The 26938-nt window shown below is 47.9% G+C and overlaps 1 protein-coding gene across 3 annotated transcripts in view; it reads left to right on the plus strand.

Annotated features, from left to right (window-relative positions):
* The first annotated feature begins 1322 nt into the window (after positions 1 to 1322).
* The window catches only part of LOC142575976 (uncharacterized), a 76494-nt gene continuing 50878 nt past the window's right edge, over positions 1323 to 26938 (plus strand). The window contains exons 1-5 of one of the 3 annotated variants that reach the window (XM_075685837.1): positions 1323 to 1527; positions 13194 to 13290; positions 13447 to 13511; positions 20463 to 20555; positions 24352 to 24414. In XM_075685837.1, the coding sequence (XP_075541952.1) occupies positions 13263 to 13290; positions 13447 to 13511; positions 20463 to 20555; positions 24352 to 24414 (249 nt within the window). In that variant the 5' untranslated portion in view covers positions 1323 to 1527; positions 13194 to 13262. The remainder of the gene's footprint in view (positions 1528 to 13193; positions 13291 to 13446; positions 13512 to 20462; positions 20556 to 24351; positions 24415 to 26938) is intronic. The other 2 variants (XM_075685838.1, XM_075685839.1) reach the window with 2 other exon arrangements.

A 26938-nucleotide genomic window follows, 5' to 3' on the forward strand; every position in this document is an offset into this window, starting at 1 on the left:
AGAATGCCCGCGGCTGTGACACCGCCGCAGTAAATGAGAAAGAAAGCGCTTCGTATATTCTTTTCTTATTAGGGCGTTTTGCATGCCGGAACCACAATCTGACTATTGGGAATGCCATAGTGCGGCACTCCGGAATAATTTTGATGGACTGTGGATCTGTAACGTGCACTCAATGCACTATGTACGAGCCTTCTTTTTTTTTTTTTTGCATGCGGCGGTGAAGGCTGCCGCCGTGACTGAGGCCAAGTGTATACTACGTGCCACGCAGAGTGTGTCGGAAGCCCGAATCTGGCATTGATACGTAATTATCCCTTATAAAGAAAGAGTTACCTTGCGTATAGTTATCGTAAATATGAAAGGACTTCTTTGCGCGGTTCATTGTGGTCAGTAAACCATAATATTTGTTTCTCGGGTTGCCTTGCACCCGCCCCACGTTGGAGGGTGGCGAGGAGGTTGTGTGGCTGCGGCGAGTGCGAGCCTTAAGCGTTCTGCTGCAACGCGGACTCCGTGAGAACCACCGCTGCTGACGCCCGTATTAAGAAATGCATCTTAACTTGAAGCCCGCGCTTGATTTCGTGTGAATGACGCCTGGCGTGAACGTGTTCGAAATGCTCATAGCGTTTTCTTCGGCGCGTGCACAACAGGTGTCATTTAGATCAAGTTAAGCCAGTGCTTCAAGTTAAATGCAGTTCTTAGTACGGGGGTAAGACTAGCCATAAAACACATCGTCATACTTCTGAAAGCTGTAATAATTCACTTACACAGCTTCTCCGTCTTTTATGCATGATCTACGCAGATTGGCGTACATCTGCGAAGGAGTTTTTTTTATCAGCAACGACATCACATTTAACCTGACTGCTAGAGGAGGTCAGCCACCTTCGCTCTTTGTTATGACGGCCCGGTAATGTCGACGATGCGAGGCAGGGTATTTGGAGGTAATCTCAGCACCACATAAAGTAAGTTGCAAATGTCTCTCTACCTGCATAAGTGACATTCTTTCACGTGCCGGGAGCTTTGGGTCGAGTCGCTATAACTACGATAGTATGTCACTGCTGCTCCTTTAAGGGCATCATCGAGATCAACTGCTGAAGACGTAATCTGTGGTGTACGGTAGAGAACAAGGGACCTGTCAAGAAGCGAAGACCCTAAAGCTTTTGCATGATTTCTCTTGTTGCCATGAAAGTGGAGCGTTTCCTTTTACGAAGGCGCGGTCTAGCGGCGCTCGCGTGCTTGGCTTCCGACATCTGCCATTTAGATCACTTTCACTTTCCACATGTGCCGTATAAATTTCAAAGCTTAGCAAGCCATTGTTCTTGGGAAGCCGCTGCTCTTCTGTGATCTGGGAAGGCGTTGAGAAGATGTGTCATCGCACCCGTACGCCATACAAGAAGTTGCTCTAAGACTCGTGTTAGAGAGCGAGGTCGAACGCACGGCGGCGTTCGAAGGAGCGAGTCGGCGAAGCCGGCGGTGACTCGTGCCTCCAGAATTTCGTCATACACACCGTCTATAAGCGTTGGGATTTGAAGGGTGAGTGTTGCGGCTGCTCTACTTTGTCTTTCATGTAGCTGCTTTTATAACGAAGCAGTTGTCTTCTCTGTATAGTACTATTAACTGCGAAAGCAACGGCGACATTCGTTATAAACACGTGCGCAGTGTTTAACCTGTATGCACGCCGAAAAAGACTGAAGAGTAAGAAAAAAATTGAAACAGAAACAATGATCATCAGAGTATACTTTCTACGAGTATGATACTCAAGTAGATCGGGGGTTGTCGAGATTAACTTGGACAATACACTCTTAAAAACAATGGAGCGAGAAAGGAGGAACTAGCCGTTTTCCTCCTTCAGGCCGGTGAGTTCCTCCTTCACATGCACTTCACATGTCTCGCCCTCTTGTGGCAATCAAAAGGGTAGGAATGTATCTAGGTATCTTGCGTCGCCGCCGCCGGTGACCCGAACTAGAAGGTAAAAGGATCTAGGGGCAAAGCAAGGGTGAGGACGACTACTATGGCCATAAGACCTGAAGTAGTGCCGTATATTCATAGGGTCGCTCACAACCTAAGGAAGGTGGCAGGCAGGTTTGGAGTCCCCCTTGTCTTTTCAGCCCCTTTTAAGCTGGCGCGGCTCTGCCCCCGCACCTCTCGTGATCCTAAAGGAAGGCAAGGTTGTGGTAAGAACCACACCAAGCCGTATGCAAAATGCAATGTAGGAGTTGTGTACGAAATCCCACTGGCGTGTGGCAAGTCCTACATAGGGCAGACTGGACGGTGCCTAAATGATCGAGCCAGGGAACATGAACAAAAGTTAACGAAAGATGAATTGGCGCACTTACCTGCGCACTGCAATGCCTGTCGCTGTGCACCTCTTTTTGAGGAGATAAAGATTCTGGGGAAAAGCCATGACCAGACTGCACGTGAACTGATGGAGGCTTATCACATAAAAAAGAAAGGCGAAGACTGTGTTAGCGATACCTTCATTAGGTTGTTTCAATCGGAAGTAGATTTTTTTGATAATTGGTTGCCACGCTAAGCTGATGTGTATTCTTGTTTGCTGCGATCTGCGCATGTTCTTTTTGCCAATATATGCCCACGGGCTGCCGTGAATAAAACAGTACCGCCCGTGCTGTTTATGTGTTCTCTGCCTCTGTCCCCGTCTTTTTTGCGGTCAGTATGATATGCAGTAGATACCAACTAGGCCAAAGTGAAGTTCTTCTGACCCGAACAAGGGCTACAATAACTCCTTTTCGACGGAACGTAATGCTAAGTAGCAAAATCGGAGGTCTAAACCATTCATGACAATCGACCACCAATGTTAAACCTTAAGATCGAACGGCAGCTGCGATACGAGAATAGTTCAACTCAAAGCAGCGCCCGGCTGCTGACGCACACCGACAACAAGCGCGCACTCGGGCATCTCGGCCTAGACGCCGCACATGTCAGCCAGCCTTTCTCGTTTGCATGCATGAAATTAGGATGAGGCGAAGGTTATCTGAAATGTATGCATTTGTGGCCGTTTCGAAGCGCCATCCGCGACGGCTTCTAAGCGAAAGCAGAATACGTTTGCTGGCGCCGTCGGTACGTAGCTGGGCGGTGTGAGCGCATCACCGCCGCAAGCGACGCAGCCAAATCCACAGTTGGAACACAAACCCTGCCACCAGAGCAAGTATGCGTCCGAGCGCCCAATGCAACCAGATATACAGCTGTATATCAAGCATCACTTGCGTGCCGGTTCGCCTGCGTCTCCGCCCGCCAGCGGCGGCTTCTCCGTGATGCATCGTATAGCGCGAACGACACTACAGAGACAGGAAGCGTCGATCCACAACAGAAGACGTATTTCGTAAAAGGCGGAGTACAAGCAAACGTACAAACGAAAATTATCAAGAAAATAAACTTGAAAAAAGCTTTTACAAATTGCTGAATTCCGCGTTGTAGTTTTGCACATACGGCTGCCGGCGTCTGTGAAGAAAAGAAGACACTCTCGAAGACAACCTGTAGAGGGACAATTGAAACAACAAAGCACGAAAAGCCGAATGAAGGGCACAAGGGTACGGGGCAAACGGACATGCCCAGACGTGAACGGGAGACCAAGCTGATGGGACACACATGAGTACGGCAGCGTTCTGCAGTGTGTCGAATGCCGGAATTCTAGAAAGCTGCAAAACCACCCTGTCTCTTGCAGAAAGCACGGCTAACACGGCGCAGACACAGCTTTCCAGTCGAGGCGTTCGGAGAGAGACGGAGCTATCCTTCCCTGTCACTTGTGGCGACGGTTACGCTTCAGCGACTGTGTTTACGCTATGGTTGTAGTAGTTGTAGCCTAGTAGACTGTATCGCAACAATCTTCGTTACCACGACTCTCCCGGAGATGGATAGAACACAACGGACACCAGCAGTTAGCCTTCTGATATCGTCAATGGTGTGCGGGGCCAGTCAGGCCAATTGCGGTGAGTAATCTTTGGTTCTCGTATCTAGCAGTATCCTGACATCACGGCGAGTAACTTGTATCGTAGCCTCCTTATATGCTATGCTAGTATTTACACCCAATCTCCTCCAGGATCCTTACAAATTGCACGCAGCTGCTCAGCGTGTAGCAGAGAACGGCGTCCTCGACGTAGCCGAATACCTTTAGTCTGTGGACAGGAAGGCAAAGAATGATTTAGAAGGCTTGCTCGAAAGCGGTGGCTTCAGCGTCCCGGTCAGATTCATCCCTACACCACACGCCCGGCCTCAAATCCGGCCGCCGGCTCGCACGTACCCGCTTTGCAGCGGCGTACGGATGCCGCGGATAGCAGATTTTTTGCCATTTCTGTAGGAAATTAGACGAGAAAACGTTGAACCGACCTCGACAGAATGTGTTTTGTAAACGTCAGCAGTTCTTGAAGCGCCATCCGCTACGGTTTCGAAGTGAAAGGCTTAGATCGCGGTCGCCACCGTGTTGATAATTGAAAGTCGTTAGTCAAAAGCATTCATTATAGTGCGGTTTCGTATTAAGATGTCTGTGTGTAGTTGCCGTGCCTATCAGGTGACTATATCTCTCTCTTTAAAACCAGCCGCCAGCGACAACACCCGCACGTGATGTCACTGCACTAAGCCTTTAAAACTAACACGCCGAGGATGACGAGGCCGCCTTTGACGAAGATAGGTCCTCCTATCGAAACGTTGGCCAGCCTTTCTGAGGCACCTTATCCCTGTTTACAAACTTTATACCACAGTACACCCAAACAAATATTCTATGGAAATTTATTGCTGAATTACGTATAACAGAGAGTCACTCACTGGCACAACATTGCAGGTCGAAACATCATGGCTATATAAGAAGGTTTCAAGGCATATGGATGTAGGCAGCTTGAGCAGTGCTTGTCTGTATGCCATGTGTTGTGTGTTGTGGTTACTCTGTTCTGTGCAGTAGGTATCATACTGCGCTGTGTTGCTCTGTTGTTCAAGGTATGTCTGCGAAAGTTAAAGTGTTGTGTGTGGCTCTGTCGGGACATTGCAGAACAGAAAGTGCAAAATTATATGGTGTTTTTTTGTCAGCTTTTAGTGCCGTCTATCGGGCTGCGCAGTAACTGAATGGTTTAGTAATTTCAAGCCCTTCCAGGTGGCGCTAAGCGCGTTGTTTACATATGGGCTGGACTAGTGTTGAAGTGAGGGAAGCTCGCAGTAAAATTGAGTATGAAGAACGGCTGAAGAATATGGAAGAAAGTAAATGGGCTGGGAGAGTGTTCAGGTATCTGTACAGGAAAAACATTGATTCACAGTGGAGGAAAAGAACTAGGAAGCTTACCAGCAAGTATGCGGCCTGTAGGGTGGACAACACAGCAACAAAGAAACCTGCCATGAGTAACTACTTAAGAGGAAATAACGAAATCAGGAAAGAAACCATGTATGATAACTCAAAGGGAAGCTCATTACTTTTCGAAGCGAGATCGGGATGCCTTAGAACTCGCACCTATAAAGCGAGATATAAGAAGGAAGAAGAAGCATGTGCCTGCTGTGGTAAAGCTAGGGAAATTACGGAGTATGTTTTATTAGAATGTGAAGACGTCTACCCAGCGGTCGATTTAGGCACCACTGGCCTCCTTGAAGCCCTTGGGTTCAGAGGGAGCAGTGGTAAAGCAAACATGTCCGCAATAGACATTAGTAAGAGGCGACTGGAGGATTTGTGGAAGAAAAGTAGGGAAACGACAAAAGACGGAGACGTACGAAAGCACAGTTCGCAATAGGGATCAGAAAATTTGGGCGTGGTACTTCATAGTGTTTTTTTTCTTTTTTCATTGTTTAACCTAGGTAGGATATTAGGCAGTATAATAGCAAGAGCTTGGTGGCGCAACCCACCGCCCCGTTCCAAAGGGGACGCTCATAATATTCATCCTATCCATCCTCCATCCATCCACATAAGCATGCGTGTAAGCGCGACATCGCAAACATTGGCACTTTACTGCGTTCAGTCTACAGAGTAGCCGCCGGACTTCCTACATGGGCAAGCAACGAAAGACTGATGCAATTAGGGCTCCATAACACCTTCACTGAAATCTTGGAAGCGCAGAGAGCGGCGCAGTGGTGGAGGCTGTCATGCACACAGCAAGGGCATGAGATCCTACAACTCAGGAATCCCCCCCTTCCCCCCCCCCCCCCCCACACACACAGGAAACACCAAGAGAATGAAAATTCCGACAGACCTTAGGAACCAACTGGTCGTTCCACCACTCCCGCAGAACATGGGAGTACACAACAAGGGACGCCGACGCGCACGCGCGGAATCACTTAAGAAGACTCTAGCAGACAAACCGGCCGCATAAGTGGACGCCTCGACTGTGGGGAACGGCACATATGCGATAGTGGCTGTGGACGGAACGGGGCGGATCCTCCGAACCGAGGAAATCGCAGCAAGGTCTATCCTAGAAGCGGAAGAGCCCGCCATTGCTAGTGCAACAGCAGTCGCAGAGTCGCTCTTCATAGTGTCGGACTCAATGTCGGCGATCAAAAGCTTCAGATTGGGCCAAGTAAGCCAAACCACGGCAGAAAAACTACAGAGGCCGGAGATAAGCATCAGGCTTTCTCTGGGTCCCTAGCCACGAGGGAAACACCGGTAACGAAGCTGCCCACCTCACAGCCCGCGCAACTACTAACCGGGCTGAGGGGCAACCTCCTCCGGAAAACCTTGAAACCCTGTCACTAAGTTACGGAGATCGCCTCCGTCGGCAAAGAGAGGAACGACAGATTTACCCGCCTCCATGCGGCGGCCTAAACTGACAAGCCGTGACCCAGCGGCGAGCTCAAACGCGCAGTGTGCTCAGCCCCAGGAGACTAGCGGCCATCCTGAAGGATGACAGCGTTTGAACACGTACGTTTTGCGGCTTAGCACAGGCTGGACAGGATCACATTCTATGGGGATGCGACCGCCACCCGCCCCCAAAGGACCTCCTGCGGCTAGCCCCCTCACCTGAGGAATAAGAGAAAGCGTCGATAAATGTCGACCAGGAATCACAGTCCAGGCTGGTGGAATGGACGGCGACAGCTGCGGCCCCCTGGGCCCCGACCTAGCCTCCCCCCATGACCTGGCTCCCCCTTCCCCTTCCCCTACTCTTAAATAAAGTTGTTTTCTCCTCCTCCATGCGTGTATGTGTGCGATGCATTGCAGCATGGATATCCCTATGTTTACGTAAGTTCAACGCCACGATGTTCTAGTGATGCCATTCCTTTTCGCGCTTCGACAAAGGTTAGAGCGACACTACGCCCGCGTTATTAACATGATCAGCCGACCGTCAACGGTGGGTGACAAGCGTAGCAGTCGAGCAGAAGGCATCACTACAAAATCGTGTCGCACTTGCGCCTGGTTCCTTGTATGCATCAAAGAAAGCTTAGCGAGATTGTGTTTTTTTTCTTTTTTGCGAATATTGGTAACGTACACGATGCTTATTACGTGTACGTTGTTTTCCAGCTGCGAACTAGCACAGTTCCTAGGCCTGGTCGCATCCACCGCTTCGCTTGCCAGGAGTCAGCCATGTTTGTTTTGGAGAGGGAGGAACCCTTGCTCCCATTGGGAGGAAATTAGCTCCATTTAAAGACGAACATACGGGGCATCGCCGTTTGTCCCTTAATGGAGCAAGGGTCATTCCTTTTTTTTTTCAGAGTGTATATAACCCGTCTCACAGACTGCTTGCACTGGAGCGAAATCGATGTTTTGCATCATGTAACCAGAAATGAGAACCAAAATATGGGCTCCTTGATTGTAGTCGTCTAATCGCCCTTTGTGCCTAATGAAAGTTTCACGTTCACTGATGGGCAGAGCGAGGGCGAGCTGTCCCTCTTTTCCGCAACAATATAACCTGGCCCACGTTACTACTTCGATGAAATAAACCTTCCCTGCGCTGCTTGGACTTGTTAAGATTAAGTGGAGCTCTGCATTGACAAAACCGACCTAGACTTACATTGGTTTCAGAGCAAGAAAAACAGAAAAGAACGGAAAGAAATTCCACAAATAATAAGAAAAAGCTAGGATAACGTTTACAATCGTTAGTGCGAACGTAAACATGACAGTGATGTCGGTTTAGGTTGTACAGACTGACACTGGCGGGATGTTGCATGAATAGCTCGACATTTTTGGAAGTAATACTTACGACGGTAGCATACTTGGCGGGTATGATTTAAAACATTGCTCTTTGTTTCGGGCCCGAAGGGCGAAGCACTGGCAGCAATACCAAGGATTAATGTTGTGCTGAAGTTGCCTTAGCAAGGGCTCTATTTAAACGCGGGCGTGATATGTAGGCGCGACGCCTCATGCGCGGCAACTGCTGCTGGTCAGAAGGAACAGCGCCCCAGCAGCCACCAGGCGTCTCACGGCGCAGGCGCCATAAGGAGCGCCGCCAGTGGCGCTGCAGGCATAGCACCCCGGTGGTGTAAGATTAGGCAATGGTAGCTGGACGTATAGGCTGCCCATTCCGCGTACACGCAGAAGCACAACAGGAGCGGTAGAACGCTCACATTGCGCGTGCGTGCAATGCTCATGCTAGCAGAGGAAGGCAGGACGCTGCTTCTGGCTTCACCACATATGCATATCGAGCCGATTGAGCGGAACGTTGATGACGCGTTCACTTTGCTCTGTCATTTTAGAGCGCCCTCAGCTAGGCGCCAGTTCTTGCAGTGAGCGTCGCCGTTGTCCCTCGTAACCGAACGAACGAACACAGCGAATGATTAAAGCGACCGCGTAGCGCATCGGGACACTAAAGGCGCGATAGCTAAGCCAGCGCGAGGAGGAAAGCGCGGAGGAGGAGGGCATGGCGAAGGCGTGAGAAGAAAAGCGCAGTGCAGCGAAAGACGGGCTTCGCAGTGACGATGGTTACGAGATGGCGTCAGAGTAGCACGCGTTATCTGTATGGAAACAAAAGCGCTGCATGAGTGGAGGTCTGTCCGTCGCGGCTACTGTGAATCGCCCCCCGCGTTACCTAGTGGTTCTAGGCCCTAGGGGCCTCTAGCGATCTCCCGATTACCGATTACCACACATCGCTCCGTTTGCAACGCGCCGAACGAGAGAGATTTTCCGTGCCAGCCACTACACGCCAAATTAAAAGACGTATACAGCTGTGCTCAAATTTCGCATGAGGGAGTATTATAATTCCTGGTGAATTTCTTGCAGCGAAAGGTGCTCGCGCCTTTCTAAATCCTGTAACCTTACCCGCCCTAGCCGCATATGCAATATTGACAACCAGAGAGAACGCCGGCGCAGACGGCGTAAATTAGCTTAGAGCGTCAGAATAATCACCCTCGATGTAAATCTTGGCATACTATGACACGGACGAAAGAACAATGAAAAGATTAAATGAAACAAATGCAGGTTCCGCTTACTTTTCGTTCCCGTGATTGCTATTTTGAGCCTAGCTTTTCAAATTATGTAGCACTTACCACCGGATAAATTTCGATCCAAATTTATATATAAAGAAGACATTACACAGCAGGGAGAATCGCATGGTGTTTGTCTTCTGCGCATCATGAAAGTAAGAGCCGTGGTCCGGTAATAGCAACGGATCGCAAATATCCAACGTCGCTTTGTCGTGCACGGTGAGCAGGACACAACATGGCAAATATTCTTTTTCCCGTACTTTAGGGTCATTGTTGGAACTGCAGAATGAAACTAGTCGGCGCACAAGGTGGAGCGCTTTATTGTGAACTTGGCGTTGCCACCAGTTCAGAGACATTTGTTACCCGAATGCGAGGTGAATTACATTGGTATTCCACGAGTCCTTTTCCTAACAGCTCTGATCGTGCTCGCTACACACCTCTGCAAGTACGCTGCCGAAAGATTCGTTTTATCTGAACTCACTTGACTTGAAACATTTTCAGCGTCACGTGCAGAAATACATAGCGCGCAAGCACCAGTCCTAAATCAACTGCCCCCTCCCCCTATGGAGAGAGAGAGAGGGAGAGAGAGATAGGCAAAAGAAAGACAGGGAGGTTAACCAGAGATTATGTCCGGTTGGCTACTCTGTACTGGAAGAGGGACAAGGGGATGCGATAGGTGAGAGAGAGAGGATAAAAATATAAAAAAAAATTGAAACAAAAATGTACACACACACGCACGAACACATGAACTGTTTCTGTGGGCACTGTCACGCAGCCCGCAAAGCCGTTCCTATAGTGTTACGCAGTGTCGCCTAACAATCCTACACCACACATTGCACAGTCACAATTTGTCAGACAGTCCCGTGCCTTTTAGGTAGAGCAGCAGCGCCTTCATGGCGGATCGCGCTGATGTTCGCGTGGGCTAGTTTCCAAGGATCTTGTTTTCTGTCATTGGGTGCTTGTTCAGTTTGTCTAAGGTGACTGAGAGGACTGGTCTTTCCCCGTTGAAACGAGATCACTGACAAAGAAGGTGCGCGATTGTTTCATTGCACCAGGAGAAGTCACAAAGTGGGCTGTTGGCCATACCGATGATAAAGGAGTACGCATTTGAAAATGCTGCTCCAAGCCATAGCCTGACTAGAAGGGTGCATTCACGTCGTGGAAGCTCGGAAAGAATACGGAGGTGTAAATTAGTGTCCAGGGTATGAAGGCGTGCACTTGTGAACTCGGATGAATTCCGTTGTGCTAATGTCAAGTCACGCGCAAGTGCGGAAAGTTTTTTCGCTGCGTCGGCTCTCGAAAGGGGAATGGAAACGCAGTTGACGCCGTCATGGGCAGATCGGGCAGCTACGTCTTCTCGATGGTTGCCATGTATGCCACAGTGACTAGGCAACCACTTATATATTATATCGTGTCCTTCGTCAACTATGCGATAGTAGACTTCTCTGATCTCTGCGACGAGCTGCTCATGTGATCCATGGCGCAGTGCTGGGAATACACTCTGTAGGGCTTCCTTGGAATCACAGAAGACTGACCATGCGTGGAGTGGATTCTCCTGGATGTAATGAAGAGCCGCACGCAGGGCTACCAGCTCTGTAGCTGTCGCTGACGATACATGTGACGTTTTAGCTGTATTTTGACGGATCTTGTTGGTATCACGCAGCAGCTGCTGAACTTGCAGATGTGACTGAGCCATAGCTGTAAACGCGTACGCGGCCACTGCTCCCCCTATGGAGATCTCTGCTTGTAGTCTCCGCCATGCATGGTCTTTAGCCATTGCGTTGTTGGATGTCATCGTTGCTGGGCATTGAAAAATAAGAGGTCTCAGTCTCACACGAAAAGCGAAGCATTGATTGCGATATCAATGTGTTAGACAACTACACGAAGCAAGTCTCACAGTTTCAGTGGTCGTAAAAATTGCTGCGAACATTCGCTTACTAGTTCGGTCACCAAACGTGGCGTCTCGCGCGCCCGGCAAACATGAGCACATCTCACTCGATGACCACGAACACTCGCTATGACGACACCAGCACGATGCAGAGTACCTGTAACGGCGAGCGAACTGCCCTTCGGGCTGCCTCCCGCTTTAACGCAAAGTTGGCGCGGGAGGACACAGCGCCCGCGAAGCCATCAGCCCTCGGAGAGCATAGCCTTTGTACCCCAGAGCAGGTTACCTCCAAGATATGGCGTTCGCGGTCGCGTTCAGCCGCGCCATCCGCAGCCGCCCCTGTGCTAGAGGAAACGCGCAAACCACCACTAAACGACAACCTCCTCCTCCTCCTACCCCTTCCCTCGCCAACTCTATCCAACTCTATCACGCGCTCATCTCCCCGCTCTTCCTTGGCGCACCAGTGCGCATTGACCCAATCCCGCTCGCGGCGTCGCGCAAGACACCGCCGCACCAAGCCGCCAACCTTCTCGGCCTCTCGTTCGCCCCTACAGCTTAATACTTTCTACAGACTTTATATGGACTTTATACGGAACATCACGGCGACGCTGGTGGAAATTCACTTGGAGTGCCCAGTAGAAAAACAAAACAAGGAGACTTTTAGCGTAACAGTAATTATGCGTTGGATTATTCCTAGCCGGCAACAATCACGTAACCCTACAAAAAAAAAAAACGTTCATGATAGGGTAAAAGGGTAATTGCAATGCAGGGACCTTACCATTGCTACTAGTCAATTGTAACAACTCATCAATAAGCTTTTAATGCGAAGCGTACTTGACGAGTTCCACTCTATTTTCCGTAATGGGTGTCTGGTATATGGTCTCCTTCGCGAAACACCACAATGATCGACAAGAACGGATGACGTCAACTTTCCTTATATCTGTGTGCTCACGTCTCTTTTTTTGGATCCGCCAGCGTGTATAACTTATATTGAATTGCTACTATACTCCAGCGTATCATGTGTGATTAAGTGCGCTGACAGCATTAGGAGCTATTGGCCTGCTACTCTTCTGGAATTCAGACACAGAAGAAAGTGACATGATACATTGCTGACTAGCAACAACAGCAATGCATCGCGATATTTCTATTTTATTGCCCAATTAGTCAGCCTTTTTTGGGATAAGTATGAGCCACTATATGTACATTTTAAACAATAACCCCAGCGTTAACATGATGGCGGCAATTCGCATAGTTGAGTTTGGTAACTCTCTTGCAAATTCTACATACTAGATCTGTGATATGTAGGGCAATATCTGCATTTGCTCAAATGCCACACGCGCGTTGCTTACAACGAAGGCGCTTCAAGTTTTAAGGCGTTCATGCATTAATGAGACTCTTCGGATAGCTTTAGTGGGTCGGTTCATGTGTGTGTGTGTGTGTGTGTGTGTGTGCTTGTGTGCGTGTGTGCGTGTGTAAAATAATAAATTATGGGGTTTTACGTGCCAAAACCAGTTTCTGATTACGAGGCACGCCGTAGTGGAGGACTCCGTAAATTTCGACCACCTGGGGTTCTTTAACGTGCACCTAAATCTAAGCACACGGGTGTTTTCGCATTTCACCCCCATCGAAATGCGGCAGCCGCGTCCGGGATTCGATCCTGCGACCTCGTGCGCAGCAGCCCAACACCATAGCCACTAAGCAACCACGGCGGGTCGTGTGTGTGTGTGTGTGTGTGTGTGCATTAAATTTCTCAATCAGTGCCCGTAATAGCCCGCTACGCCATCGCTTAGGCTGGTGCACGTTAAAGATCCCCAGGTGGCCCAAATTATTCCGGAGACCACTTTTTGCGGCTGCTTCGAAATCAGGTCATGATATTGGCAAGTAAAATCCTATAATTTTTAATTGGTTAGGCTAACATTTGCAGCTTCCCAGCACTCCCTATCCTTTAATCTTGCGATGTCCTTCTCAGTCTTTCTTTTTATCACAAAGCAGGGCAGACAGCAAGCGGTGAAACGTAAGCAAGAAGAACGGACACTGGATGAAGCGCACGACAGTGACGTTGCTTGGTAAGCGAGTGACGAGAAATGTCAATTCTGAAAGCCTCAACGAAATTTTTCCAGGTTCTCTGTAAACAGAGAATTAGACGTGAAAGGATCGCTTTCGAGGAAGCAAGTTCTCGAAGAAGCGTTTTAATTTTTGTACATTTTCGCATTCTTTCGCAGCGTTATCTGTTGCGTTGGCGTCTTATCAAGATTGTGGTCAATACCGGACAACGATTACGGCTATGGTAAGACAAGAGCATTCCTTCTTTTGTGTGACACACACACACACACACACACACACACACACACACACACACACACACACACGCACACATGTACGCACGCACGCGCACACACACACTCACGCACGCACATGCACACACGAATACACGCACTCACGCACACGGACATACACACTATGGTTTGGGATACGAAAACCAAAATGAATGGTGCTCTTGTTTCCGTTCTCTGTAGCAGTAGATGAGGAGTTTCTTCGTAATGAATGTGTCTTAATCCTCGCCGCAAGAGCGCAACAATTCTATTCCAATTCCCTTCTCTTCGCGCTCTGCCAGCATTCCCCAGTGTCGCTACGGCTCCGTATACACCCGGATCGTTGCCTCGTCTGGTAATAAGAAAGAAACAGAATCGACGAAAATGAATCGCTGCACTGTACGGGCTCCGCAAAGAATATTCCACCCACGATATTGAGTTTATTGGAAGGTTTTCGAGGCCATAGCAACAACGAGCGGGCACGTTATTTTGTTCTGAATGTCAAACAGCTGGTGCGCTTAACACACTACTTCGTGAATATTTCCATGACGTAGACGTACCGCGCTTAAGCTTCTTTAATGAGACGGAGCGGAAGAAACACGAAAGCTGCTTGGATGCAAAAGCCACAGCGCCCGCTGTCCAGCTGCTGCGATGAACTGATTTCGTTTATAGCTCCCGTTTGTTTGACGGCGATGCTCCAGATGCACACTGACAACGCGTCTGGAACGTTCAAGAAGTGGCGGTACTTCTCGGAAAGGAACAACCGTAAGCCGTCGTAGCATAGTGGCTATGGCTTCGCGCTGCTCTGAGTTCGAGGTCACAGCGCCGATCCCGACGGCGGCCGCCGCATTTCGATGAGGGGGGAGGAGGGGGGGAGTGAAATGCAAGAGCCCTTATTGAACTTACATTAGGGGCATGTTAAAGAGCGCCGCTCTGCAAAATTAAACGGGAGTCCGGCCAAGTATGGTGTGCCTCATATTTTGATGAATGTTTTGAGTTAGATTGCCGAGTTAGATTTGGATGATTTCGACGCGCCCGGTCGATATAAGCTAGCGCGACCAAAAAGGCTACCTGCTGTGTTTTAGCAAGTGCAGTGAAAACGAAATTCTCCAGCTTTGAAACTTGATCGCGGTATTGGCTATACTTTTCCGAGGTGCACAGCAACGCCCATTCAGCCCTTTGGAACTTCTATACGTAAGTCAGCCTTAGTGCGTGCGCAGAGTCAGCAATTATTGCTCACCGCTGGGACAAAATGAATTACGTATTATTTCGCGGGTAATATTGCAATCTGAAGACAAAGTTTTCGCTTAGCTTAAAGTGTATATAAGAGGCATTTCTTGCGAGCAGACTCGCTGGTCATCAGCTCGAATGCTTATGCAGATAAGTGTGAACGTCAGATGAAAGCAGTTGTTAGGACAACATGTATTTGATGCTCTGAGAGCTGAATAGAAAAACAAAGCGAAACCAATAAATTAAACAGCGGCACTCTTACGTTTCTCAGTTGAAGAACAGGACCAACTATAACCACGCCCCGAATAGTAGTACATGCCTGCCCCTGCAGGTTGTCTTGCGAGATTGTGCCAGCGCCGATCAGCGACAGCGTCACGTAGTTGTACATATGGAAAAATTTATGAGATGTACGAGTTCAGACGAAGCGGGTGATGGTGCAGCCATTGCCGGCGTGGCTGCTTTCCGAAAGTGCGTTTCTTTAGTGTTCAGACTTCAAAACACATTACTTCGGAAAAAAAAAAGAAATGTCGTTGGAGGCTGTCATTGGTCAATACTTTTCCATCGGTGTTGGCATACACTGTTCTTTGAAAATGTCGGCCGATATTTACAGCCGGAGTCCCTGTTTAAAACACCGAAAAGCAGAAAGCAAGCCAGCTGATGACGACAGCAAGCCGATTCTGACGTTGCTATCCATGCGAAAGCGCGCTGCGTCGTTTACGTATATAGCTCTGACCTCTATTACTAATTCTCATCCACTGCGTAGTGCGACGCTGAAGAAAGCCCAGGACACCCTCAGTGGCATGTTGGCATTTCATTTTTCTCTTACAAAAACACGGACGCGCTACTTTGGCAAAAGTGAGCGTTGCCGTCGTTCGTTTAGCGGAAATCTGATGCGGCTTCTCTCGCATGCGTGACCGCATAGAACAACGAAGCTTGCCCACACCTTGGTTTGTGCGAGAAAGCAAACAACAACAACAACAACAACAACAACAACAACAACAACAACAACAACAACAACAACAACAACAACAACAACAACAACAACAACAACAACAACAACAACAACAACAACAACAACAACAACAACAACAACAACAACAACAACAACAACAACAACAACAACAACAACAACAACAACAACAACAACAACAACAACAACAACAAGAACAACAACAACAACAACAACAACAACAACAACAACAACAACAGAAAAGAGCGCAGCTATCAGGAACAAAGCAGGGATGGCGCAGCACAAGTGCAGTACATAATATAAACAAAGATCTCTTACATTAATGCACAATATCGAAATTCCTTGGCGTAAAAAGGAACTTGTTCATGGTATAGATTTGGGTACACATGGGGTCCGTTTAAATTCATTGGCCTGCCTCACGCTTCGCGGAGCAACGCGGTCGGTCCTTAAAGCGTGTCTAGCACTGGAAACGCCATCAGGGATGAGGCCACACTGGGCAACACTTTAGCCCACATTGCCTACAAACGACGCTTTTTTTTTTCTCAGTGGCACTCACACACGTTCAAAATTGGGCTAAAGTTACGAGGGTGAGAGTATACTGATTTGTGCTCTCAATTTTGGCCAGTGTCGCAATGTTTTCGTGCCATCGAGACAATGTGCGGCGCTGTAGCGTAAGGGCCACAGAGGCGCTGCTTAAGGCGTAACAGAGGGCAGGTTAAGGGGTGACAAGAAGACAGACAAAGTGGAGCGCGAGGCGTTGCCCCCTAAGCTGCCCTTCGTTACGCCTTAAGCTGGGCGTTCTGCCTCGATGTTTCCCCGACTAGCCCCCAGTCGCAGGATTACTAGCTGCCGCATCACACACTTGTCTCCTTCAGAGAACACGGCGCTCCTACGTTCGCCTCGTGACGCGTTCCTCATTTGTTTTACTATTTCATTCAGATTTACATTTCATTTAGATGTTAGTTCAGTTGGTCGGACGTCCAACTGAGAGTGGCATTAGATGCTCATGATTATGTTGCGCTTAGTGTCACACTGATGATTTTAAGTGAAGGACAGGACCTGGAGCTACGTAGTGCAACGTACATCCACGTCCTGTCCTTTACTCAAGGAGAAGGAGGAGGAGACAAAGGGGAGGAAAGACAGGGAGGTTAGCCAGTGTAAGTACTGGCTGGCTACCCTGTGCTGGGGAGAGGGGTAAAGGGAATACAAGGAGAAGGAAGAAGAAGAGGAAAAAAAAATGGCCGACAGCCCAACTTCTGACACCTGCGGCTGCGAGGAGGCGATTGCGCACCTCATTTGTGACTGTCGCCGTTACAAAGTGCCAAGAAAAGGGCTCGTGACCGTGCTTGGAAAACTGGACAATCACACCTTTACAGAGGAAAAAGCTCTAGGACACTAGTACAGACGGGCTTCGGCACTCAAGGCCTTAAGGGCTTTGCGGAAGTTTTTAAGACCATGCGAATTGTGCCACCGCCTTTGAATGTTGTAGCGCGTAGTATCGCGTTACTGTGTGAATTTTCTGGTTTTTATTTTTTTTTACTTCACTCAAAATCGTCAGTGTAACACTAAGCGCAATATAATCATGAACGTTCACCAACTAGCCCCCTACATTGCTTTACTGATTAGGCATTAGATGCGTCTACCAAATAATGTGAGCGAGGCTCCTTCTTCACCGAATAGACTCCAGCGAATGTTTTATATTTCGCTTCGTTTATGAGTCAGAAAGTACTTGACATTTGCTTGGATATTGAAAGGTCGTTTACCTCAAGTATTCTTATTCGATCCGATTCAATTATCTCGCTTTTCGAACACCCAACATAGTTGAGAATGCACAGAGGGAATGTATTGGTCAACATTCCCTGCAAAAAAATTGTACCCCCGACAGATGACCACATTGTAGCAACTGTTGCTGGTGCAATACCAAATTGGTAATGAGTGTTTGCAAAGAACTTGTTGAGAGCAGTGGCTGCTAAAAAATGTCTTGAGAACAATGATAGCCATAAGGTAATTTGTTTATGAACGGGGTAACTTGTTTACTGTTTTTTTATGAAAACTCGGCTGGCAGTTTAGACATTTGCAGTCCGCGATCAGACGCAAAGTAGACCTCATATACTGCCGCCAAACTTTGAGCAAGAATGACGAAGAATAAAAAGGCAAAGGCAGAGCTGTTTTTTTCTAGCCATTGTGTTAAAAATGTATATAGCCTTTAATTAAAGCACAGACTTGGAAAGTTTGCCTGCTCGCGAAGCTCATTGGAAGGACTTCATTTATTTATGTTTCGGGCTTCTTTATCTTATGCCCATAACCCTGCAGTCTTGATATACCTGAGTCGCCAGGCGAAGCTGCCGAGCTGGTCTATATGTGGCATGACGCAGAGGGATGAGAAACTACAAAGTTTTTTTTTCTGAACCGTCATCTCCAACGTCAACGCTTAACCAAACGAGAAACGTTATTATAGGCAGTGCATTCTGCAAGGCTTTCAATGTCTGTTTAGACTTGCCTAACACTTCAGAAGATCCTGACGCAAAGCGCAATTTACTTCATTTGTAGTGTGAGTGAAATCATTAACAATGTAATGCGTTTGTTGAGACTAACTTCTGCCTGCACACTTACCCAGAATAGATTTGCTAGAATCACCACACTGCCGGACAATCCATTTTAAAAAGGAATTCCATATAATTTGGAACACTAACGCAGTCCCGGGTTCTTAAAAGAATTCTCGCTTATAAAAAAACAAAAGAAAAACATGACTAGAACTATATCACACCATTTTCTGCCCCATTCTCAATCAGCAGGAGAGCTTGCCAAAGTATAATTCAAGGTACATGAAACTCGGAGGCAACCGCAAGTAAACAAGGTCTTTTTTTCTCAGCCGAACATGAGTGCAGTTTTGATGAGTTGTGATCGAGTGAACGGGCATACGGCGCCCGGCTCAGATGGCGGAAAGCTGCGTGGTTCGAATCCCACCGCCGGACACCCACCGGTTCATCATCATCAACCTGGTCACGCCCACTGCAGGGCAAATGCCTCTCCCATGCTTCTCCAACAACCCCGGTCATGTACTAATTGTGGCCATGCCGTCCCTGCAAACTTCTTAATCTCATCCGCCCACCTAACTTTCTGCCGCCCCCTGCTACGCTTCCCTTCCCTTGGGATCCAGTCCGTAACCCTTAATGACCATCGGTTATCTTCCCTCCTCATTACATGTCCTGCCCATGCCCATTTCTTTTTCTTGATTTCAACTAAGATGTCATTAACTCGCGTTTGTTCCCTCACCCAATCTGCTCTTTTCTTATCCCTTAACGTTACACCTATCATTCTTCTTTCCATAGCTCGTTGTGTCGTCCTCAATTTGAGTAGAAGCCTTTTAGTAAGCCTCCAGGTTTCTGCCCCGTAGGTGAGTACTGGTAAGACACAGCTATTATATACTTTTCTCTTGAGGGATAATGGCAACCTGCTGTTCATGATTTGGGAATGCCTGCCAAACGCACCCCAGCCCATTCTTATTCTTCTGATTATTTCCGTCTCATGATCCGGATCCGCCGTCACTACCTGCCCTAAGTAGATGTATTCCCTTACGACTTCCAGTGCCTCGCTGCCTATTGTAAATTGCTGTTCTCTCCCGAGACTGTTAAGCATTACTTTAGTTTTCTGCAGATTAATTTTTAGACCCACTCTTCTGCTTTGCCTCTCCAGGTCAGTGAGCATGCATTGCAATTGGTCCCCTGAGTTACTAAGCAAGGCAATATCATCAGCGAATCGCAAGTTACTAAGGTATTCTCCATTAACTTTTATCCCCAATTCTTCCCAATCCAGGTCTCTGAATACCTCCTGTAAACACGCTGTGAATAGCATTGGAGATGTCGTATCTCCTTGCCTGACGCCTTTCTGTTTCAGACAGACCGGTTCATAACACGCGTAAAAGCTGCACACCGTCGGGGCGTCCGGCTTTCCAAGGGAGCGCTGCTTTGGAGCGGGTTGAGTGATCGATTAATTGAATGACTGATTAATTGATTAGATTAATTTCACCACAAGGATGATGGAGTCGATGACAACAACCACAAGAGCTTGACTACGGTTACTGCATATAAATTGATAACGCACGCGATAAGACATATACAGGTGTAATAATACATGTACATAGGATAACCCTACACGCTGGAATTTAACGGGACACCAACCAGAAATAATATATCAATTTACAGTTAACGCTGATAAAGCGTTATTTCGAAATCCCGTTTTCGTTGATACCGCAGTTCCTTACCAAAGAGAAAATTAAGAACAATGTCAAATTCTGTAAATTTCGCATGAAACCACAGCGCTGGCATGTCACCCCGACGTCGCAAATTTCAAACAACTTTCTTTTTTTTAATATCGGAACTAGTAGCTAAGTAATCATTCTTCCAAATAGTACTGTTACGACTTTGGTTCCTTTAGAACAGATTGCGGTCTATATTTGTCGATGAGCGTTTACCTAGGCGCAGGCAAACACCGTGAACATTCATGTCATTATGGGAAGCTGGTACAAGAAATTCTTAGCGGTATCACCACTGGTATTTTGTTTTCGCAGGCTTTCTGGCTTGCCAAGCCTCTTATCACGATAAGAGTATCTTTCCCGGTATTGTGGAAAGGTAATTTACTGAGGCACAACATGTAATTTCTCTCTTCAGTGCTTCTTTAAGGGGACTAAAAGACACAGCTAAAATCATTTCACTTACAACCGCAGGACAACAGCACGTGTATTTCGAAGTACTACATGGGAGTACTTGACGGCTACAGCTTGGATCCTATTCCAGGGGAAAAGTGCACGTCCAAGGTGGTAAGTTCATTTCTTAAATATTAGTTTATACGGCGACCCTAGCATTGAAAGGCCGACTGCAACTAAGTGCTGGACTGCGTGAGGAGCCTAGCGTAAGATAGTGTAGATAACGAGAAGCCTCCGTGCAAAATTTAACATTTGAGATAGGCGAGAAAGGGTCACGAAAAAGCTTACAAAAGTAGCCGTCTTTGACATTCCGAATGAGAGAGAGAGAAAAAAAGAAAGGAACAGCGCCGTTACCGCCGGCCGGAAGTGACGCACACTGGTTCCACGGCCCCCCACGATGACGCCAAGGATAATTCCCCACCGCACATACGCTTGCTATTGATAGCGCTATAAAATGCCCAATCAGGATTTGGCTTCTATCCGTCGGCCAAGCTAGCGCGCGACAATGGCGGTCCACATCACGTGGCACGGCAAGTCTGATCGCGAGTGGGTGATCCAACCCGGCCGTGTACAGTTGCGCGTTGCTTCCACTGCTGCGCATGGCGTCCGAGATTGCAAACGCACCATCCGTACCAACTTCTTTATTCAAACTTTCTGTACGCATTCCAATTCCGTACCTGTACCGTATGCTTCTTACGGAAAAGTTACCGAATTTTTACGAAATCCACATAGTCTTCGTAAGAATTATACGCAAACATAGGAGAGAAATAGATAGATAGATAGATAGATAGATAGATAGATAGATAGATAGATAGATATATATATAGAGAGAGAGAGACATTAAACGAAGGAGAGAAAGAAAGTCCACTGGGGATATCGTTCGGTCGCTCAGTCTCGATCACAGACGCTGACTCAATCCGGTAGCTTTCAAATATCGCAGCAGTGCTTTTGTGGCCTTTTGTAGCTGCGATATGCGAGGCCATGGTCCCGAGATCTTGTTCAAGGGGAACGGTTTTCTGTCTAAGTGGTTGAGAGCTGTGCAGAGGCCATGTCTTTCGTTTTCAAAAGATGGGCAGTTGCACAGTAGATGTTCTATAGTTTCCTCGACACCGCAGGCATTGCACTCGGCGCTATCAGCCATTCCAATCAAGAACGTATATGCATTGGTCAATGGGACGCCCAAGCGTAAGCGGCACAGCATTGTTTCCTCATTACGGGCAAACATATATCAAATTATTGGAACGCCGTACTGAACGTTTTAATCGGGAAGTGGATGCCACGCTGCTGCGTAGTGATAACGCGACCACCGTGGAGGGCCGCGACGATCTCTCTCGCTGTCGATGCGGCCAGACAATCACGTGCTATGATTGGTATCTGTGGTTATCCGGGCATGGCGACGCGAGCCAGCCCGAGCGCGCGGCTCCCGCGGATGCCTGCGGAGCGCGCAAAAATCTCAAAGGTGGCGCGCTGGTACTTACGTCATTAGCGACAACCACCAGGCGCACCCGTCGTCGGTTTAGGGGCTGTAGAAGGCTACTAGCTAACGAGAAAGAAATACCGTTACCAGCCCTGCGGCTTCGCCACGATCGCTTCGGTTGTAGCTATGCTCTTCATTTACAACCGATCTCGCCAAAGTGAAATGTCATTGTAGTTGGCCTTTAGGGCAAACAAATGCAAATAACGAAGAAAGATCACGCATAGCATGGCTTTCGAACTTTAAGCCTGTGTGACCACCTGTGACTGACTCAGTGGGGCAGGCTTGTGTGCGTAGCAGTGGAGACTGTGACCTTCTTTCTTCCTCCTCCTCTTTCAATCCCCTTTCCCGCTTGCTTAGTGCACGGTAGCCTACCGCGCTAAGCTTGGTTAACCTCCCTGCCTTTCCCTTATGACTTATCTCTCTCTCTCTCTCTTAAGCCTCGTAAAGTAGCACAGAAGACATGGACGACATCGTCACTTTATTGTTTGCATCACTTTATTGCTTACATGTCCTGCCCATACCTTGGCACAAATGAACCGAAGAGGGGGGAAAATTCAGGGCGATTCCACTCTGAGAAGGTGGATGACCAGCGGAGCTCTATATAACTACAAATATAACAGAACAACAAAACAATATAACACACATATACAGCTTGTTATGTTTATTTGTATTTACGTTTGCCTCGTGGCCACAGTAATTATGGCAATATGGTCGCTACGATAGACGGCCCCGGGTTTTGTGACGCCACTGGAGATGTTCTTAGCGAATGTTAGTTGTATGCCCTACCTAGGGCGCGTCGTGGTGACATTGGTCTCGGTGCAACGTCGAAGGCCGAACCTCTTCAAGAGAAACACCAGGTATCACTTTCCGTCGGGACGAGAAACATCGACGTTAAAGTCTTCCACAATGATGATGGGACTGGGGTCCACCAGGAGGACCCACTCAAACGTGTCGATCATGAAGTCTTCAAGGTCTCTCTTTGAGGTTCCGGGATGAAGGTACACGGTGGCGGCAACGATTCCGTAGGCCAGTCTGCACGGCCTAAGCGTCGGTACATTCCACGACAAGGCTCTCGCCCGTCGTCGGTAAGGCATATGGCGCAACGGCCGCGCTGTCGTTGTTTGCGCAGATCGCAGTGCACCAAACCATCACCCATCGACCATCACCGTTTGTGACCAATCTGGACTCAAACGCAGCTGGGACACATACGCCGATACGATTTTGCCATGTGCTGAAGCCATTTTTAGCTCTGTAGACGCCGTCATCGTTTTTGCCTACGCACATCAGGAAAAGCTGGAAACTAGCCTAAGACAGCTCCGCTGTAAGAAGTCCCGACATTAGAGCCCGTTTATCGGTTGATATTGTTGAAGCTAGCAGTTGAAATCTATTTACCTTACTCTGTCCATGAACGACAGTCTACATAGGAGAGGACGATGGACGACGGCCTTACGAACTTGTCACCATATGACATTGTTCTTTTGGCTTCAACAATGAGCACCGCGACTTCGTGTCTATTTTCGCGCACTATTTGTGCTTATCGAAAAAAAGAAGAAGCTATAATGTCGAACCAACTATACCAAGCTCGCGTCATAACCTAAAGACATAACCTCTAGCGCAAGGGCAGCACAACCACAAGAAATACATATGGGAATATGCAGTTAGTTTGTCGTTGTGCTCTTGCGCTACTTTATGTCGTTGAAGAAGCAAGAACTCGCCCAAAGACAAGTCTTCCTGCAGTATACGTATTACATCAGGTCCCTGGGGTTTGTGCTTGCGTTCTCGGGAGTCGTGTAACGCACGACGCTTTTGCATTGTCTTCCGCAAGGTGGCGCACGCTGCTAAATTTTCCAGGCGAGCGTGGAGGGCGACGAACCGTTGCGCCGTGGTAGCTAATCGAATGACAAAAAAAAAAAAAAGGAAACACCGACATAGACACAGTATAAACTAAGAGCGTTGGTCGCGGTTTAGTGCGTTCGTGTTTTGTCAGAAATGTCACCATTTTTATAAGATTATTATTTTTATAGCTTAAGAAGATTTATGCGGTGCAGTCCGACGTCGTGGTTCCAACTCCGGACCCAGTGTCATAGGTAGGTGTGACTGCCGCACGCGAGGACCACCAACATTGGCTTATAGTGATAAATTGGATCTGGGAAGGGCTACGTTGCCATACCAAATAAGTAAAAAGTTTGTGAATGCATCGATAGATAGGTCCGCCGGAATAAGGATAACGCAAACATTCAAACGCTGTTTGCGTCTCCATGACTATTGATTTCTCGGATTCCATTACTCCACCGAACCAGGTACCGAGTTAATGGCATTGAACAAATATTACTCGAACGGCGAACATCGGGTTCCGCACAAAGATGGGGGTGATGCATGTCGTGTACCCTATCAGAGTATTAATTAAACTCGCCCATTTCTTCTCTATTGCAGGAAGTTTTGCTGAACTGCAACTGCGACTTCAGCGGTGCCTTGCCAAGCCGGCACTATTGCGTCGTACGTTAAGTGTGGTATCTCTGTACGCTCTATTAGCCGTAACAAGCTTCTCACTACGCGGCAGGGACTCCCGTTTTAAGCTCCCCATTAGAAGAAAGAAAAAGAAAAAAGGAAAAGAGCCCGCGAACAAGATCTACGACCTTCCATTTCCTGCTGTAGCTGAAAAATAAAGAAAGAGAAGAAAGATTCAGAGACACCCTACGACCGCCATCATATAACCATCTTCACTATTGCAGTTCAGAATATAACGATTACTGTGCCCCCTTTTGGGCATTTCTTCGGTCTCGCGTGAGCCGGTGCAAATGACACTGAGGCATGCTCGTTCCCGGTATGAAAACGCGTGCGCTAGAAAGGGGAGATAAGATAACCAACAAGAAAAAAGAGCGTACAGAAACCATTAATGATGACGGTTGATGTAAGCGAATAGCCGAACGCTTCTTAGAAAGCTGTTAGCTTTGGTAAAAGAACGATCCCATTGAAGGCGTGCATTTGTTGCGAGGACATTCAGGCAGGGTCCGCTTCATTGCGCGTATTGGCGTAGAGAACAGAGCCGTTAAAGAGCTGGTTTGTAGTGGAAGTGTGGGTGACTGTAGCCGACTCATCATGTTTGCAAAGCCCACCGCGGCGCGAGCGCTGGAGTGATAGGCGACTAGCCACATCCTTTCCCCGTCGCCGGAGCCTTCTCTCTCTCTTCGTCCCCATACCCCCTTCCCCCAGTGCAGGGAAGCAAACCGGACATGCGTCTGGTTAACCTCCCTGCCTTTCCTGCCTTCTGTTTCTCTCTCTCTTCTCCCGCTGTCGGCACAGGTGTGGAGAGAGAAGGTGGCGGGGAGAAGATGATGGGGCTGTGTTTACCAGGTGCTCCGCAAAAGCATCTAAACCTTTAGACGGCGCCCAGCTGTCGCTGGGGGTCACGTGCGCCTCGAAGAGCTATATTGCATAGTTTGCCTTTGGCGTCGATTGCAACCCCAAACTCCGTTGTGCGAGAACACATGGCCTTTGCATCGGCATCATTGTATTGGTGGGGAAATTCCAACCGTCACTAACCATTGACCACGACAAAAGGCGAAAGAGCGAAATAGATTTATTCGTTTTAAAGCGAATGCGTAGGAACCTCATGCTACATCTGAGCGAGAGATGTGTGAAATCGGCCAAGCGTAAGTGGTGTCCCCCCTTGTGTTCTATACGTGGTGCATTTTTTTTTCTCGATCATACAGAATCTTGAAGTTTCCTGTGGCAGACAGCGCCCTTGAGCTGGATTACCCGAAGCGGTGCGCATTAATGACACGAGAAATCGAAAGGCATAATTGACAAATCAACAAGTATTTATGAATTAACTATTAAATTAATTACTTTGCAACAGATATTGAAATTTCAGAATTGCGGTGGTGAGTTTGCAAGGCATATACACTTAGAGGGAATTCTTAGGATGGCACGCGCTTCAAGACATACGCCGTCAAACTAGCGGTTCCACTTGCTTTTCTAACAAACCACCGTTTTACGTAATGAAACATAATATTACCTGAGACGCCCATAGGTTTCCTCGCCAACTTGGGGAATTCATATATCTGAACTGGTGCCATCCTGAAAAGTCATTCCAAGTTGATACGCCTTAACTGCGAACTGACCGCATATAGTTACCTAATTTCAATATGTGTCGTAAAGCAAATAATTTAAAAGTTAATTAGCAACATTTTTGTGTAGTAAATCGGGGTGTTTACATTTTCCGTCTTCTAGCTGAAACTAACGTGAACGTGGCTTTGGAGTTGCCGTATCGGCACGAATATGACGCGAGCGTCTTGTTTTTTTTTTTCGAAATTTTCAGCCTCCGAACGCACTTCTCGTTATGTTCGGGTTCGATACACGTGTATAAGCGCAAAATGTACAGTTTTGTTTCTCTTTCGGCCACCGAAGGAGCATATACGTTTTTTTTCCCGTGACGTGACAGCTCTGCGTAGCGAACGAAAATAGCGGGTAGGTGTCACAGCAAAAGCTTTTTTTTTTTAGCGTAGCGACATTCCGACTGACCGGTCAGCAATATGGCCCTCGACCCACAAACATATACAGGTTTGTGGGCAGTGCATATGACTAAGATAGTAGAGCAAAGGTCACTCGCGGCAGAGCGCGTTCTTCTGTGTCACCGCAACCACGGCGGGTGCGTCACGTGATTAAGCTTGAACGCTTGGAATGGCAGCAGTTTGAGGATGGCGGCGCAATCATCTATGTACGAGCAGAAAGTCATCACAGGGACCATGTTGTTCATCTCTGTCAGTAAGGGACCACAGGCCTATATAGGGGAAAGTGGGAGGGAGTGAGAGGTGGCAGCACGACGAAGTCCAGGATGTATCGGGGGCAGGAGTTCGAACTCGTTCATGTCCACAGCCACTGTGTTCGGAGCATTAGGCCTCCCAATGGCAGAGGCGTAAAGCGAAGTGAATCACACTTCTCAACGCGAGGCGCAGGCGGAGTAATACAGGAGGAAAGCTTTTCATGGATAAATCCGGATATTAAAGAAGAAAGAAAA

This window comes from Dermacentor variabilis, chromosome 3 (assembly GCF_050947875.1).
Source record: "Dermacentor variabilis isolate Ectoservices chromosome 3, ASM5094787v1, whole genome shotgun sequence".
NCBI classification, from domain to species: Eukaryota; Metazoa; Arthropoda; class Arachnida; order Ixodida; family Ixodidae; genus Dermacentor; species Dermacentor variabilis.